At 33.3% G+C, this 18,672-nt stretch overlaps 1 protein-coding gene across 2 annotated transcripts in view; it reads right to left on the reverse strand.

The window, feature by feature from the left end:
* The window catches only part of Rh50 (Rhesus blood group-associated glycoprotein Rh50), a 199,476-nt gene that overhangs the window by 139,329 nt on the left and 41,475 nt on the right, over window positions 1–18,672 (reverse strand). For both annotated transcript variants that reach the window (XM_089092444.1, XM_089092443.1), the window contains exon 2: window positions 5,926–6,109. In XM_089092444.1, coding sequence (XP_088948570.1) covers window positions 5,926–6,100 — 175 coding nt within the window. In that variant the 5' untranslated portion in view covers window positions 6,101–6,109. The remainder of the gene's footprint in view (window positions 1–5,925; window positions 6,110–18,672) is intronic.

Here is an 18,672-nt window from a genome sequence, read left to right on the forward strand (position 1 = left end):
ACTCAAAACGAACAAAAATTAAGATGAGTAGGACTGACAAACCCCATGCCTACTCAAGACGTTTCACTTTTTTGTAAAAATGTTTTCACTTTTTTTACTTTAATAAATGAAAAATTATTATAACTTTAAGGAATAAATGTCTATATATGTATATTAAACTGAAAATCCACGGTCATTCGTTTTTTGTTTTTTTTTCATAAAGTGCAAATTATGTTCTGGTCTTGAGAAGACATGAGGGTTGTCAGCCCTACGCTTTGTTAATATTTGCTCGTTTTGAGTTTGACTCGGTCATTTATTGTAATTTCTTTTTGTTTTGAGTTTCTTTTACTTATTAATGGTGATTTATGGTAGTTATACGCTGTGAAGATTATTTGGCTTTATTTTACTTATTTTTGGCTTAATGAAGCTCTACTTTTCTTAGAAAAACTTGTTTTGTGGAAAAAGTTTTTAAAATTGTTATTACAAAAACCAAAGATTTTTCAATGAAAATACCAAAAAAAGTATTTTTCGAAATCTATGGGAGGGGGAAATCCCACCCCAAATTGACCTCTCTGCTACTTATGATCGAATATACCGATGATTTTCAGATGTGCTGATTCTGATGGTGCAATTTTAATTAAGGTTTAATTCTTTCCTTTTTGGGGTGTTTCCCCCGTTTTTCAAAAATCCTGCAAATTTTTCAGGCTTTAGATGAGTAACATTAAACTTAATAAATTTTTCCCAGGACATATACAGTGCAGAGTTGCCACGGGTAGTACCAAAGTACTACTTTTAGTACTTTTTGATCAGAGTATTACTTCTTGAATACTTTCTGCATAAGCAGTACTTTTTTAATACTGTTTGTCAAAAGTAGTACTTTAGACCGAAAAGGGCAATTTTACAAGCATATTAGAAATGATAGCCAACTAGATTTTTTTTATTTTTTATTGTTAAATTTCAATAAAAAACAATCTAAATAAATCCAGCTTCTTAAAAAGACCCAAAAAATCATTTTAATTGCTCCCTTCCCGTTTAATTTTTTAGAGTGGCTTGGTCTCTGTCTCACTTCCTCCAGCCTTAAATTTGCATCGCTCCAACATGAAGATTTGAGGAATTCTGAGTGACAGAATTTTTGTTTGTTTTTATTTTATCAAACAAAAAATATTTCAATCATTGTTTTCAGTTCCTATACAAAAAAGCAGTTATTTTACATAAAATGCCTTTTTTCCGTTTGTAATTTGAATCATAGCTCCCAACCAAAAGAAAGCAAGAAATAAAAGAAGATTATTTCTTCAACCACACAATTCAACCTCAAGAATGTTAGCTTAAAGCTGTTTTGATGGGTTTCACAGGTCCAGACATACAAATAATTTTTAGGGGATGAGGTCAAACAATAAAGAAAAAGTTAAACTCATTTTCAAAATGAACTAAAAAGTAGAGAATTTTTTTTTTCTCAAGAATATATGAATATAAATGAACACGAGGGGCACAAAAAGCATTGGATTTTAAATAACATAAACACCAAATTTATCTAGGTTTTAAATCCATAAACAAAAAGTAAATTAATTGAGGAAAAGAATTAAAAAAAGATCAAATTATGCAAAAACTACTTTTTTGCCAAAATTTTCCATTATATTTACAGATTCTGGAAAAAAAAGAATTTTCAAATTTTTAATTTTAAAGTTAAAAAAAAAAAATATCTTGTCTCATCCAAGATTAAAACCTAAGTTAACACATCCTCAGGAAGTGCTCTTACCGTTGTGCTTTACTGATAAAAGTGGAAAGTAACTGAACATTCGGGAGTGGTTGAAAAATAATTTACAAATTTAAAAAAAATGTGGTGCAAAGAAACAAATGGAAGATGGAACAAAAAGATCAGTGAGTTAATAAATACGAACTGCAAATGATTTAATTAAAAAAATTAGGGGGGATAATAAAAAACCTATAATTTAAAAAAGAAATGCCGAGAAATTCGAAGAAATTTAAGTTTTCAGGTGCTTGGGGCCCCAGCCCAACTTACGTGGTCCCTATGAATCAGTCTTTAAGTAAACTTTAAGCCTACCCTAACAGATACAAGAGTGTTTATTTTCTCCATAAAAATGGGCACTAGTCTAGTTGTCTTTTTCTAATGCCAAATATTTAGTGATTGTCCTTTTCTGAATAAAACATGCTAAACACACAAAAGCAGTACCATTCAATTCTTTATTTTATAGTATTTCCAAATATCATAGCCTCTTTTCTGAAAATGCACCCCCCCCCTTGATGGTCCGGGATGTAGCTCTAGGAATATATTAAAAAAATCAACCAATCAAATTCTCACTTTACAATATGAAAGAACATGTAAGAATAATAAAAGAAAGAATGTCATCACAAGATTCGACACAACGATGAAATGTATTTATGCAGTTATATATGGTACCTCAGAATGGGAGGGGGGCATAATGTCAAAAAAGTGACCATGACACTTGGAAAAAGTCTAGCATGAAATTGAAAATTCTGGCTCAACTAACCCAGTTTTAATGTTTTCTTTAAATTAGCCCCTGAAACATCCTTGTCAGGAAGCAAATAATCTCTAAGAGCAATATTATGCAGCGAATATTCAAAAAATTTAGAAATTTAGGATCTAGAAGTTTCTTTATCTCTTTTATTTTTCTTTCTCCCTCTCTTAGATACCTCTTTTAGAGAAGCAAATACCCATAAAAACTAAACTTGTGCTGCAAAGGGCCCCTACTTGTCCCCCTTAGTTACGCCACTGATTTGATATATGGAAAACCGGTTAGAGTCGATTGTCGATCTAGCTAATGACTCTGGAAACGAAGCCAATAAATCTGAAGCTAGTGCCAGTGACTGTGAAGAAACTGCAAATGACATTGAAGGTGAAGAGAATGAACTATTAAGTGTGAGAAAACGAAGAATCAGCAAAAATAAACCACCAAAGCCAGTGAAAATACAGAAATTAAGTGCAAAATGGATAGAAGATAAAGACTTGCAGGTCTGGCTGCAAAGATATCCAAGGGATAGGACAAAATTTTTGTGTAGTTTTTGCGAAAAGATCATTACTGGTGGCCTATCCCTTTTACGTAGACATGCACTGAGGGAAAGTCACATATCCAAAGTTGTTAGTATGAAGAACCAAGTGCGTATTGCTGATGACCAAACTAATGAGTTTACTTTATTGGGAGCAGCAAAGGAAAGAGAATAATTAACCAACAGGTGACAGCTTTAGAGTTGGCAATGTCAGCCTGGGTAGCTTCAAAATCCAAGGAGATGAGTATTATGGACAGCTTGCCCGAATTGCTGAATTTCAGCAATATATATATATATTGCTGAATATAATATATATATATATATATATATATATATATATATATATATATATATATATATATATATATATATATATATATATATATATATATATATTGTACATTTATATTTATGCACAAAAAGACAATTTTCGTAAAAATATCTAATAGCTGAAAAGAAAAAATGTAATTCAAAAGGATGTATGCATGCAAATATGTTAGCGTGGGGTTGACAGATTACAAGCGACTTACTTGGATAAACTGCTCTCAAGTTATTTTTATGGAAGGAGAGTCCACCTCGTGCTGGATGTACGCTATTCCTTGCAAAACCAGCTTGAGCATGCTCTCCATACTGAACATATCGTGCGAATAAAGCGAATAATCCAACTTGAACATTTATCAAAATTAGACCAAACTTTACACGTTCGAACTTCGTCGTTGCCCGCGCCATATTTATTACTAATGATTTGAAGGATATCTAACTTCTAGAAATTTTCCACGGAGGTTATCTTAAATCAGCCCTCATGTGTGAATGACATGATTAATTATGACCCCTCTTGATACTTCAGACCCGAGGTTCGATAAGAGGGTATCAGCTAAAAACATTCTGTTCTATTCAAAAGCTAACAGTACTTGTCCTAAATGATGAAAAGTAATGAACATAAACAAATCACATGTAAATGTTTTGGCAGGGTCATTGAGAAAGGGCGAAGGCGAATTCTTCAGGGACAAACGGGCGTAACGTAAGATCCTGTTTTTTAATGCTGAAATGTTTATTATAGGTTAAATTGTCTTTTTTTTACCTATTTTTCTGTCAAAACATTTCTATTTCATAATTTTTTATTTCTTTTTTAATCACTAAATAGAATATTGCAAGTAAAAAGGAATGTTTTGTTAAACGTTTGAGAAAATGTGCCCTATAGTTTACAACACTTAAATATTTTTGCCGGACCTGACCAGGAGAATGTTGCATGCACCTTTTAGCTAGCAATGCCCAGGGCCATGACCTGTTTCGCTCATTTGCATTCGCGCGAATAAATTTATCCAAGGGATATTTTCTTGGCACCCGGAAATCCTTGGTCCTAGACTTTGTATTTGTCATCAAACGGTATTAAAAGCGCGATTAATGAATTTGGTTGCAGACTAACTTTAGGTGACAAAAAGAATTTGTGGAGACAGATAGATCAATATTGGCTGGTGAATTATTTTTGTAACCAACTATAATGGGGAAGTAAATCGATCTTTTAACTTGGATAAGTTAAAATATCTTTTACCCCCCCCCTCCCTAATGAAAATCCTAATTTTTCGGAATATCTGGGCACTGTTTATTCATATTATGAAACAATTTTGTAGTATTATTACCTTCCCCTCCTCAAGAAAATATCCTGTGAACGTGACTGACCTGAGCCCTCAAAAGCACATTTTGATACCCAACTTTTAGAACTTTTGTAAGAGGTCCCTTAGACCAATGTTTGGGGCGATATATCTTAATTCCTAGGGTTCTTAGCTTGACAGAATATATTTGGGCTAAGTATGGAATTTGTGTACTAAGGGGTAACAACCCACCTCTGACTGTAAAAACATAGGAGGCATCTTACAGGAGCATTTTTTCTGGTTTGCCTCCCCTCTTACATTGAAAAATCAAAAATTACGACCAGAAAAAACAATTTCGTCATTTCAGAACCTCCACTAAAAACTTTAAGTGGTTAAATTTTTTCCGTCTTGATGATTGTTTTTAAACCCTTATAATTAAAATTAAATTTCAACGTAAACTCAAGGGGGTATCACTCCTTGTAGTTGGCATAAGTATGAAAATAGTACTAACTTCAGCAGTGGCGTCGTTTGGGGGTGGCAAGGGGAGGCAGTTGCCCCCCAAACAATTGGAAAAAAGCTTTTATATAGCCCTTGCCCCTTGACTCTCTGGATGTGGAACGTTTTAGCCTCATCAATAAAAATGCTGGAGCTACGCCCCTGAACTTCAAGCATAAACTAAATTTCTGAAAACAGAGATCAGCGTTGAACTTTAAAACGAACAGAAAAATAATCCTCATGAACTAGAAAGTCATGTTCTTTTCATGTTTTAACATCACTCTTTACTTTCTCGTTTGAAAACAAACTTTGTTTCTCTCCGTTTGAATGTCACATTCAGGGTAATCCTTTGTATGAGAGAGACTAACGCCCTTAGCCCCTCCTCTCTCCGCTGAAGTTTCAATACCTTTTGGATGTTGATAATATAATCAATAAAATACAAGCTAAGCTTTAGTATAAGCAGCTCAGGCATAGAGGAGAAGGGATAGTAGTCCCCCTCATACATATATTTTTCTTGTATATGAAATCGAAAAAAAAGAAGTAAAACGCAGGACTTCAAATAAAAGTAAAAAGCGACGTTAAAACCTAATGATCTTGATATATTCGACATAACAGCAAACTACCAACTCCTTCCCTGCCTTGAACGTCTTGGTCTTTACGCTAAAGTTTAACTATTGCTTTATTGAGCACATAAATATATCTGTAGTAACAATCAATCATCAATTACCGAAACCTTTTGGTATAATAATTGTTAAATCAAGCATATTAAATCCTTACACCATATATGTAAATCTCATCATCTATGGCTGTCTAATAAAAATAGAAGACTTACTTGGGTATGTGTTTTTTAGGCTGTTGCTCTCCCAAGTATCCGTTTTGTTGAATGAATGTTCCGCACTTGCTTCATCCTTGTAATCCACAAAAATTGCAAACAATATAATCATTACAATTTCCACTAATAATAGAACAATAATTTGTGCTTTGTGCGCATGTCTGCCTTCTGACATCTTTCCAGCCTTCATGAAAAAAGTTTAGAAAATAATCAGTTTATAAATACAATCTATTCCAAATTAATCATGTATTCTATGGAACTATTTTTAGTATTTGCAATAACAACGTCCTGTGTTCTCTTGAAATTTTGAGATTGTATTTAATTGATGTGTTTGAAGGGAATAAACTGTGCTTGAGACTCGTAACCAGTCAAAAGTAAACCGTTTACTATCTGATCATAAGTGTTGATTAAACTACAGATTCAAATTTTATCTACATAAATAGGACACTACAGTATAGAGTTTTTTCTACTACTATCCTAGATACAAGAATAGTGTAGTTTTAAAAACACACAATCCTAAACTGTCGTATTTCCAGACTCTTCAAAATAGCTTTTTGGTATCAATAGCAATTATTCTGTTATCTTCTTAGAAAATAAATTGTAGTGTAAAACGAAAAAAAAAACACAAAGGAAAACAGAATTCAAGCGCCAAAACCTAGGCTTACTATAAAAAAAATGAAAATCAATACTACAAGTCAAATTCCAATAACGACAAATTTTTGACAACATAATAGTAAATTTTTCTGTTTTTTTCTTTTTTATGCAAGCAGTGGATGTTTTGTGCTAAAACTTGGCAACCCATAATCTGGTTTAATCTTAGATTGCAGGATTTTTTGGTCCGCCCATGGCTCTAACCTTGGCCCACCGTAACGGTTCCGTGAGTAGGCTACCTTTAGCAGATTTTCCTTGCCTGTGTTTATTTCTGAAGTCTTACAAAAATACTGGCGTACCGATGGGACATGTCAGGAGGAAGGGAGGCTTCTACCCAGAGAATTTGTCTGTTTTTTTCTTAAAAAGGGGTCATAAATACTACAGATTAACTTTGAATAATGTTGACTTAATAAAATGCTTTCTTTTTAACAAACTAAATCCTAAAAATTAGAGATGTGTATGATAAAAATTTGTTTTTGTATGATTTATGCAAAGTTTTAATACGCTTTATCCCTCAAATGACGAGCAGTCAAAACGAATAGAAAAATCCAACAAAAAAAGTGAAAGCCCTTCCTTTCAGTACGAGACTATGGGTTATAGCCCCCCCCCCCCAGAACGAGCCGTAGGGACTGCCTCTGGGCCTGATTTTCAAGAATTTACTATTGTAAACTAAAGCTAGTTTTCAACTATCATAGCCATATTTTTCTATTGATCGTTTGAATCTCCATATTTTTAAATCGTCCTCAATTCCTTGATTTGAACTAGTTACGCTTATGGATACTGGACACAACAAATTTTGAAAGACAATTCATAGGTAGAACAAGGAGGGGTCCGGGTCCGATTACGAAGACCTGTTGCTATATGGAAGCAACAGGACTTAATGAAATTGTATTATCACTAGAGTTTCTTCTTTTGTCTTAGGTTGTAGTATTGTGTAGGTACGGAATTATCAAAAAATTCTTCGCAACAAACTGTAAGTAAGGAGCAACTCGGCGCAATAGTAACCGAAAAACTAAAAAAACGATATTTTGATATCAATAGATCAGAGGCTACGCTATAGCGGCTAAAGGCCATAAAAGCTGGTAAAGGCCTTACGGCTCCAATGTTTTATTATTTATTTATTATTATTTAATTTTTTCCCAGAGGCACTCCATATGGAAGGGGTTGTCGTACGAACTTCAAAGGGGGCTCATTCGATTGGAACTCGAGAGTTAAAGTGCCCTTTTTAAGAGTAAAAAGTGATCGGAGGGCAACTAGCCCCCCCCCCCCACGCTCTTTTTTCCCCAATGCATCCGATAAAAATTTTGAGACAGCCATTTTGTTAAAAATAGTTCAATGATCACATAACAAAAACTACAGTCTCGACACAACCCCCCAGAGGCCCGGACCAGGCGTTATAAGTTATACCCTGGGGGCATATATGGCTCTTATGGAAGGGGTGCTCTTATAAACTTCAAAGATGACTCATTTGATTGGAAATTGAAAGTTCTAGTTCGCTTTTTCAGAGTCAAAAGAGATTGGGGGGCACCTAGCCCCCCCCCCCTCTACGCCCTTTTTTCCTCAAACCCATCTGATAGGAACTTTGAGATAGCTATTTTTTTTTAAATAGTACAAAGACCATATAACGAAACTCCGGGGTCGACACAGCCTCCCAGGGCCCGAGGGCAGGCATTTTAAGTTATGCCCTGGGGGAATATATCGTTCTTATGGAAGAGATGCTCCTAAAAACTTCAGAGAGGGCTCATTTGATTCGAAATTAAAAGTTCTAGTTCAGTTTATATGGTGGTAGGCGTTGTAAGCTATGCCCTGGGGCATATATGGTTCTTATGAAAGGGATGCTCGTATAAACTTTAGAGAGGGCTCATTTGATTGGAAATTGGAAGTTCGATTTCATTTTTTAAGAGTAAAAAGCGATCCGAGGGCAACTAGCCCCCCCCCCCTCGCCTTTTTCCAAACCCATCTGATGAAAATTTTGAGATAGAAATTTTGTTAAAAATAGTTCAAAGGTCGGATAAGAAATACTATGGTGTCCATACAACCCCCCAGGGCCCGGGGGAAGGCGTTCTAAGTTATTCTCTAAAGGCATATATGGTTCTTATGAAAGGGATCTCATATAAACTTCAAAGAGGCCTGATTTTATTGTAATATAAAAGTTCCAGATCACTTTTTAAGAGTCAAGATATTGAAGGGCAACTAGTCCCCCCCCCACGCCCTTTTTTGACCAAATCCATCTGCTGCAAATTTTGATATAGCATTTTTTTTAATAGTTCAAAAATTAGATAACAAAAACTCCGGTGTTGACAAAACCCCCCAGGGCCCGGGAAGTAGGCGCTGTAAGTCTTGTCCTGGGGGCGTATATGGTTCTTATGAAAGGGATGCTGGTATAAACTTCAGAGAGGGCCCTTTTGATTGGAAATTGAAAGTTTTATTTCACTTTTTAAGAGTCGAAAGATATCCAAGGGCAACTAGCCCCCTCAACACCCCCTTTTTCCCCAAACCCATCCAATAAATATTTTGAGATAGCCATTTCATTTAAAATAGTTCAAAGGTCAGATAAGAAAAACTCCTGTGTCAACAAAACCCCCAAGGGCCGGGGGGTAGGTGTTGTAAGTAATGCTCTGGGGGCATATATGGTTCTTATCGAAGAGATGCTCGTATAAACTTCGAAGAGGGCTCATTTGATTGAAAATTGAAAGTTCTCGTTCACTTTTTAAGAGTCAAAAGAGATCAGAGGGCAACTAGGCCCCCTTCCACACCCTATTTTCCTCAAATCCAAGAGCTTTGAGTGAGCAATTTTTTTCAAAATGGTTCAAATATCATATAACGAAAACTTCGGGGTCGACACAATCATTTAGGGCCCGGAGTAGGCTTTTTAAGTTATGCTCGGCAGGCATGTATAGCTGTTATGGAAGGGCTGCTCGTATAAACTTCAGAGAGGGCTCATTTGATTGGAAATTGAAAGTTCTAATTCAGTTTTTCAAAGTCAAAAGAGATCAGAAGGCAACTATCTATGCATCAGATTAAAATTTTAATATAGCCATTATGTTAAAAATAGTTCAAAAGTCAGATAACAAATGGAAATTGAAAGATCAAGTTCAATTTTTAAGAGTCAAAAGATATTGGAGGGCAACTAGCCCCACCCCCACGCTTTTTTCGCAAATCCATCCGATACAAATTTTGAGGTAGCCATTTTTTTAAATAGTTCCTGGATGCTTGTATAAACTTCAGAGAGGGCTCATTTGAATTGAAATTAAAAGTTCTAGTTCACTTTCGCAGAGTCAAAAGAGATTGGAAGGAAAATAGCCCCTCCCCCCTCCACGCCTTTCTTCCTGAAACCCATCCGATAAAAACTTTGAGGCGGCTATTTTGTTAAAAATTGTTTCAAACATCAGATATTAAAACTCCGGGGTCGAAACAGCCCCCCAAGGGCATGGGGACGGGCGATCTAAGTTCTGCCCTGGGTGTATTTATTGTTCGTATAGGATGGATACTCATGTAAACTTCAGAGAGGGCTCATTTGATTGAAAATGCTAGTTCAGTTTTAAGAGTCCAAAGAGATCGAAGGGCAATTGACACTTCCCCCACGCCCTTTTTCCCCTAAATCCATCCGATAAACATTTGGATATAGCCATTTTGTTAAAAATAGTTCAAACATCAGATACTAAAAACTCCGAGGCGGACACAAACCCATTTTTTTACTTTGATATTGTTACTTCGATACTAGTTTTGATACTTTGATGAACTACTATTATTTAAGATGATACTATGATAAACTTACCTATTATTTAAGTATAGGTTTTATTATTTAGAAAGGGGGGCTTTTTGATCCTCGGTCTTTAAAAAAATAGGTTTATTGTGGAGAATTTTAAGGTGGATGTTGAAATAAATAAAAAGGTACTCTTTGCATACAGGTGGTCGAACAGGCGTATCTGCAAAATCTCAAGATGACATTGATTTGAAACTTTCAGAGCATGTTGAGGGGAGTGTAAAACTAAATTAAAAAATTGTATGTTCATTAAGGTGGAGGCACTACTCACAAGTCATAGGGGGCACGCAATCACAGTTCACAGCGTCATAATACCGCCTAAGTAAGGAGCGACATTAGTAGAGTAGTACCTTATACTTCTGAGCCTTGTATACGCCGTTTCAAAGAGATTCCTTTCTGTGCTATTCTGGACCTTGTATACACCTTTTCAAAGAGTGTGAGTAGCCCCTCGCATCTAGGTAATACTTCTATAGAAGCTCTACACCTTTTCAAAGAGATTCAGAGCGAGATTAAACCAGTATTGTCTATAACTTAATTTACGTTGGTTAAACTTCCGATGGTTAAGAAAGCGTAACAGGTAATTAAAGTATGAGAAATGGGATGCTATAATTAGAATGATTTTAAGTTGAAACATTGTGACGTAAAAATAACTCAGTTATTTGCTTGCGTGTATAGGAATTCCCATGTTATTTGCTTGCTTGTATTTTGTGTTAAAATAAGTAGTTGTTATATCTTTTAAAAGAGATTTAAGGGGTTTGAGAGACTCAGTTGCCTAATTCCGTGTGATGTTAAACTTACGATGGTAAAGAAAGCGTAACAGGTAATTAAAGTATGAGAAATGGGATGCTATAATTAGAATGATTTTAAGTTGAAACATTGTGACGTAAAAATAACTCAATTATTTGCTTGCGTGTATAGGAATTCCCATATTATTTGCTTGCTTGTATTTTGTGTTGAAATAAGTAGTTTTTATATCTTTTAAAAGAGTTTTAATGGGTTTGAAAGACTCAGTTGCCTAATTCCGTGTGATGTTACACTTCCGTTTGTTAAGAAAGCGTAACAGGTAATTAAAGTATGAGAAATGGGATGCTATAATTAGAATGATTTTAAGTTGAAACATTGTGACGTAAAAATAACTCAATTATTTGCTTGCGTGTATAGGAGTTCCCATGTTATTTGCTTGCTTGTATTTTGTGTTAAAATAAGTAGTTTTTATATCTTTTAAAAGAGTTTTAAGGGGTTTGAGAGAATCAGTTGACTAATTCTGTGAGATTTTTATTTACTTGATGGTCATTAAAAACAAAATTTTGTGTTAAATAAGTAGTTTTTGTATCTTTTAATAGAGTTTTAACGGGTTTGAGATAATCAGTTGCCTAATTCCGTGTTATATTACTTTACATGAGTGTAAATAAAAACCAAATTTTTTTGTTAAATATGTAGTTTTTGTATCTTTTAAAAGAGCTTTAAGGGGTTTGAGAGACTCAGTTGCCTAATTCCGTGTGTTTTTACTTTACTTGATGGTCATTAAAATCGAATATTGTGTGTTAAAATAAGTAGTTATTGTATCTTTTAAAAGAGCTTTAAATGGTTTGAGAGACTCAGTTGCCTAAGTCCGTGTCATTTTTCTTTACTTGGTGAACATTAAAAATTAATTTTTTGTGTTAAATAAGTTGTTTTTGTATTTTTTAAATGATATTTACAAGGATTGAGAGACTCAGTTGCCTAATTCCGTGTGATTTTTCTTTACTTGATGGTCATTAAAAACGAAGTTTTTGTGTTATATAAATAGTTTTTGTATCTTTTAAAAGAGATTTACGGGGATTGAGAGACTCAGTTGCCGGATTCCATGTGATTTTTCTTTACTTGGTGGTCATTTGTTGTATCTTTTAAAAGAGCTTTACAGGGTTTGAGAGACTCAGTTGCCTAATTCCGTGTGATTTTTCTTTACTTGATGGTCATTAAAAACGAAATTTTTGTGTTAAATAAGTAGTTTTTGTATCTTTTAAAAGAGCTTTAAGGGGTTTGAGAGACTCAGTTGCCTTTTTCCGTGTGGTTTTTCTTTACTTGGTGGTCATTAAAAAAACGAAATTTTTGTGTTAAATAAGTAGTTTTTGTATCTTTTAAAAGAGCTTTAAGAGGTTTGAGAGACTCAGTTGCCTGATTCCGTGTGTTTTTTCTTTACTTGGTGGTCATTAAAAACGAAATTTTTGTGTTAAATAAGTAGTTTTTGTATCTTTTAAAAGAGCTTTAGGAGGATTGAGAGACTCAGTTGCCGGATTCCATGTGGTTTTTCTTTACTTGGTGGTCATTAAAAACGAAATTTTTGTGTTAAATAAGTAGTTTTTGTATCTTTTAAAATAGCTTTAAGGGGATTGAGAGACTCAGTTGCCTTATTCCGTGTGGTTCTTCTTTACTTGATGGTCATTAAAAACGAAATTTTTGTGTTAAATAAGTAGTTTTTGTATCTTTTAAAAGAGCTTTACTGGGTTTGAGAGACTCAGTTGCCTTATTCCGTGTGGTTTTACTTTACTTGGAGGTCTTTAAAAACGAAATTTTTGTGTTAAATAAGTAGTTTTTGCATCTTTTAAAAGAGCTTTAAGGGGATTGAGAGACTCAGTTGCCGGATTCCGTGTGGTTTTTCTTTAATTGATGGTAATTAAAAACGGAATTTTTGTGTTAAATAAGTAGTTTTTGTATCTTTTAAAAGAGCTATACGGGGATTGAGAGACTCAGTTACCGGATTCTGTGTGGTTTTCCTTTACTTGGTGGTCATTAAAAACTAAATTTTTGTGTTAAATAAGTAGTTTTTGTATCTTTTAAAATAGCTTTACGGGTATTGAGAGAATCAGTTTCCGGATTCCTTGTGGTTTTTCTTTTATTGATTGTAAATAAAAAATAATATTTTTTTGTTAATAAGTAGTTTTTTTATCTTTTAAAAGAGCTTTAATGGGTTTGAGAGACTCAGTTGCCTGATTCCTTGTGGTTTTTCTTTACTTGATGGTCATTAAAAACGAAATTTTTTTGTTAAATAAGTAGTTTTTGTATCTTTTAAAAGAGTTTTAAGGGGTTTGAGAGACTCAGTTGCCTGAGTCCGTGTAGTATTTTATTTACTTGGTGGTCATTAAAAACGAGATTTTTTGTGTTAAATAATTAGTTTTTGTATCTTTTAAAATAGCTTTACGGGGATTGATAGACTCAGTTTTACTTGTCACAGTTACATTTTCATGATTTTTCAAAGTTCATTTTGAATTTCTTTCGTTGAAATGCAAGAGTTGGAATATTTATCTAGTGTTTGGTTGTGTTTTACCTTGTCACAGCTACATTTTCTTGATTTTTCAAAGTTCATTTTGAATTTCTGTTGTTGAAATGCAAGAGTTGGAATATTTCAGTAGTTTTTGGTTGTGTTTTACCTTGTCACAGTTAAATTTTATTGATTTTTCAAAGTTCATTTTGAATTTGTTTCGTTGAAATGCAAGAGTTGGAATAGTTCAGTAATGTTTGGTTGTGTTTTACATTGATAAAGTAAAATTTCTTGATTTTTCAAATTTAATTTTGAATTTATTTAGTTGAAATGCAAGAGTTGGAATATTTAAGTAGTGTGTGTTTGTGGTTTACCTTCTCACAGTTACATTTTCTTGATGTTACATTTTCTTGATTTTTCAAAGTTCATTTTGAATTTTTTTCGTTGAAATGGAAGAGTTGGAATATTTCAGTAGTTTTTGGTTGTGGTTTAACTTGTCACATTTACATTTTATTGATTTTTTAAATGTTCATTTTGAATTTATTTCGATGAAATGGAAGAGTTGTAATATTTATGTATTGTTTGGTTGTGATTTACCTTGTCACAGTTACATTTTCTTGATTTTTCAAAGTTCATTTTGAATTTCTTTCTTTGAAATGCAATAGTTGGAATATTTCAGTAGTGTTTGGTTGTGGTTTACCTTGTCACAGTTACATTTTCTTGATTTTTCAAAGTTCATTTTGAATTTCTTTCGCTGAAATGCAAGAGTTGGAATATTTCAGTTTTGTTTGGTTGTGGTTTACATTGTCACAGTTACATTTTCTTGATTTTTCAAAGTTCATTTTGAATTTCTTTAGATGAAATGAAAGAGTTGGAATACTTCAGTGTCACAGTTACATTTTCTTGATTTTTCAAAGTTGATTTTGAATTTCTTTCGTTGAAATGAAAGAGTTGGAATATTTCAGTAGTGTTTGATTGTGGTTTACCTTGTCACAGTTTCATTTTCTTGATTTTTCAAATTTAATTTTGATTTTCTTTATGGTTGAAGAAATTGTTTGTATTTTACATGTTTTTTGTTGTGTGTGAGGCACGTGGCTAATGTATATTTTCTTGATTTTTCAAAGTTCATTTTTAATTTCTTTCGTTTAAATTAAATAGATGTACTATTACAGTAGAGTTTGGCTATTTTATACATTGTAAAAGTAACAATATATTTATTTTTCAAAGTTCATTTTGAATTTCTTTCGTTGAAATGCAAGAGTTGGAATATTTCAGTAGTGTTTGGTTGTGGTTTACCTTGTCACAGTTACATTTTCTTGATTTTTCAAAGTTCATTTTGAATTTCTTTCATTGAAATGCAAGAGTTGGAATATTTCAGTAGTGTTTGGTTGTGGTTTACATTGTCACAGTTACATTTTCTTGATTTTTCAAAGTTCTTTTTGAATTTCTTTCGTTGAAATGCAAGAGTTGGAATATTTCAGTAGTGTTTGGTTGTGGTTTACCTTGTCACAGTTAAATTTTCTTGATTTTTAAAATTTCATTTTGAATTTATTTCGTTGAAATGAAAGAGTTGGAATATTTCAGTAGTGTTTTGTTGTGGTTTACCTTGTCACAGCTACATTTTCTTGATTTTTCAAAGTTCATTTTGAATTTCTTTCGTTGAAATGCAAGAGTTGGAATATTTTAGTAGTGTTTGGTTATGGTTTACCTTGTCACAGTTACATTTTCTTGATTTTTCAAAGTTCATTTTGAATTTCTTTCGTTGAAATGCAAGAGTTGGAATATTTCAGTAGTGTTTGGTTGTGGTTTACCTTGTCACAGTTACATTTTCTTGATTTTTCAAAGTTCATTTTGAATTTCTTTCGTTGAAATGCAAGAGTTGGAATATTTCAGTAGTGTTTGGTTGTGGTTTACCTTGTCACAGTTACATTTTCTTGATTTTTCAAAGTTCATTTTGAATTTCTTTCGTTGAAATGCAAGAGTTGGAATATTTCAGTAGTGTTTGGTAATTTCTTTCGCTGAAATGGAAGAGTTGGAATATTTCTGTATTGTTTGGTTGTTATTTACCTTGTCACAGTTACATTTTCTTGATTTTTCAAAGTTCATTTTGAATTTCTTTCGTTGAAATGCAATAGTTGGAATATATCAGTAGTGGTTGGTTGTGGTTTACCTTGTCACAGATACATTTTCTTGATTTTTCAAAGTTCATTTTGAATTTCTTTCGCTGAAATGCAAGAGTTGGAATATTTCAGTAGTGTTTGGTTGTGGTTTACCTTGTCACAGTTACATTTTCTTGATTTTTCAAAGTTCATTTTGAATTTATTTTGTTGAAATGCAAGAGTTGGAATATTTCAGTAGTGTTTGTTGTTGGTTTACCTTGTCACAGTTACATTTTCTTGATTTTTCAAAGTTCATTTTGAATTTCTGTCATTGAAATGCAAAAGTTGGAATATTTCAGTAGTGTTCGGTTGTGGTTTACCTTGTCACAGTTACATTTTCTTGATTTTTCAAAGTTCATTTTGAATTTCTTTCGTTGAAATGCAAGAGTTGGAATATTTCAGTAGTGTTTGGTTGTGGTTTACCTTGTCACAGTTACATTTTCTTGATTTTTCAAAGTTCATTTTGAATTTCTTTCGTTGAAATGCAAGAGTTGGAATATTTCAGTAGTGTTTGGTTATGGTTTACCTTGTCACAGTTACATTTTCTTGATTTTTCAAAGTTCATTTTGAATTTCTTTCGTTGAAATGCAAGAGTTGGAATATTTCAGTAGTGTTTGGTTGTGGTTTACCTTGTCACAGTTACATTTTCTTGATTTTTCAAAGTTCATTTTGAATTTCTTTCATTGAAATGCAAGAGTTGGAATATTTCAGTAGTGTTTGGTTGTGGTTTACCTTGTCACAGTTACATTTTCTTGATTTTTCAAAGTTCATTTTGAATTTCTTCGTTGAAATGCAAGAGTTGGAATATTTCAGTAGTGTTTGGTTGTGGTTTACCTTGTCACAGTTACATTTTCTTGATTTTTCAAAGTTCATTTTGAATTTCTTCGTTGAAATGCAAGAGTTGGAATATTTCAGTAGTGTTTGGTTGTGGTTTACCTTGTCACAGTTCCATTTTCTTGATTTTTCAAAGTTCATTTTGAATTTCTTTCGTTGAAATGCAAGAGTTGGAATATTTCAGTAGTGTTTGGTAGTGGTTTACCTTGTCACAGTTACATTTTCTTGATTTTTCAAAGTTCATTTTGAATTTCTTCGTTGAAATGCAAGAGTTGGAATATTTCAGTAGTGTTTGCTTGTGGTTTACCCTGTCACAGTTACATTTTCTTGATTTTTCAAAGTTCATTTTGAATCATTCAAGAAACGTGATTAAACACGTTTTTAAACTACATGCTATTTGCATGCCTTTCCTTGGCACTTTTCCAAATGAGTGGGGATTCCCGCTGGTTCCTACACATTGCAAAAGTGAGCAGTACGAAAACTCCACATTTTCAACCAGACTGGTTTTTTAGACAACACACCCACAGAGATGACACACACACATAGAAACGAGACACGCACAGACACGACACACAAACAGAGTCATAGTGAGAGAGATATCCAAAAGTTGGGTTGACCTAGGTTCACTTAGAGTGGCGCGCCACTCTAAGTGAACCTAGGTCAACCCAACTTTTTGGATATCTCTCTCACTATGACTCTGTTTGTGTGTGGTGTCTGTGCGTGTCTCGTTTCTCTGTGGGTGTGTCATCTCTGGGGGTGTGTTGTCTAAAAAAACAGTCTGGTTGAAAATGTGGAGTTTTCGTACTGTTCACTTTTTTGCAATGTGTAGGAACCAGCGGGGAATCCCCGCTCGTTTGGAAAGGTGTCAAGGAAAGGCATGCAAATAGTATGTAGTTTAAAAACGTGTTTAATCACGTTTCTTGAATGATTCAAAATGAACTTTGAAAAATCAAGAAAATGTAACTGTGACAAGGTAAACCACAAGCAAACACTACTGGAATATTCCAACTCTTGCATTTCAACGAAAGAAATTCAAAATGAACTTTGAAAAATCAAGAAAATGTAACTGTGACAAGGTAAACCACTACCAAACACTACTGAAATATTCCAACTCTTGCATTTCAAAGAAAGAAATTCAAAATTACCTTTGAAAAATCAAGAAAATTGAACTGTGACAATGTAAACCACAACCAAACACTACTGAAATATTCCAACTCTTGCATTTCAACGAAAGAAATTCAAAATGAACTTTGAAAAATCAAGAAAATTTAACGGTGACAAGGTAAACCACAACCAAACACTACTGAAATATTCCAACTCTTGCATTTCAACGAAAGAAATTCAAAATGAACTTTGAAAAATCAAGAAAATGTAACTGTGACAAGGTAAACCACAACCAAACACTACTGAAATATTCCAACTCTTGCATTTCAATGAAAGAAATTCAAAATGAACTTTGAAAAATCAAGAAAATGTAACTGTGACAAGGTAAACCACAACCAAACACTACTGAAATATTCCAACTCTTGCATTTCAACGAAAGAAATTCAAAATGAACTTTGAAAAATCAAGAAAATGTAACTGTGACAAGGTAAACCCTAACCAAACACTACTGAAATATTCCAACTCTTGCATTTCAACGAAAGAAATTCAAAATGAACTTTGAAAAATCAAGAAAATGTAACTGTGACAAGGTAAACCACAACCAAACACTACTTAAATATTCCAACTCTTTCAATTCAACGAAAGAAATTCAAAATGAACTTTGAAAAATCAAGAAAATTTAACGGTGACAAGGTAAACCACAATCAAACACTCCTGAAATATTCCAACTCTTGCATTTCAACGAAAGAAATTCAAAATGAACTTTGAAAAATCAAGAAAATGTAACTGTGACAAGGTAAACCATAACCAAACACTACTGAAATATTCCAACTCTTGCATTTCAATGAAAGAAATTCAAAATGAACTTTGAAAAATCAAGAAAATGTAACTGTGACAAGGTAAACCACAACCAAACACTACTGAAATATTCCAACTCTTGCATTTCAACGAAAGAAATTCAAAATGAACTTAGAAATACGTAACTGAACGAA

This window comes from Artemia sp. Qi Xiang Cuo, chromosome 7 (genome assembly GCF_049724085.1).
Source record: "Artemia sp. Qi Xiang Cuo chromosome 7, ASM4972408v1, whole genome shotgun sequence".
Lineage (NCBI taxonomy): Eukaryota > Metazoa > Arthropoda > Branchiopoda > Anostraca > Artemiidae > Artemia > Artemia sp. Qi Xiang Cuo.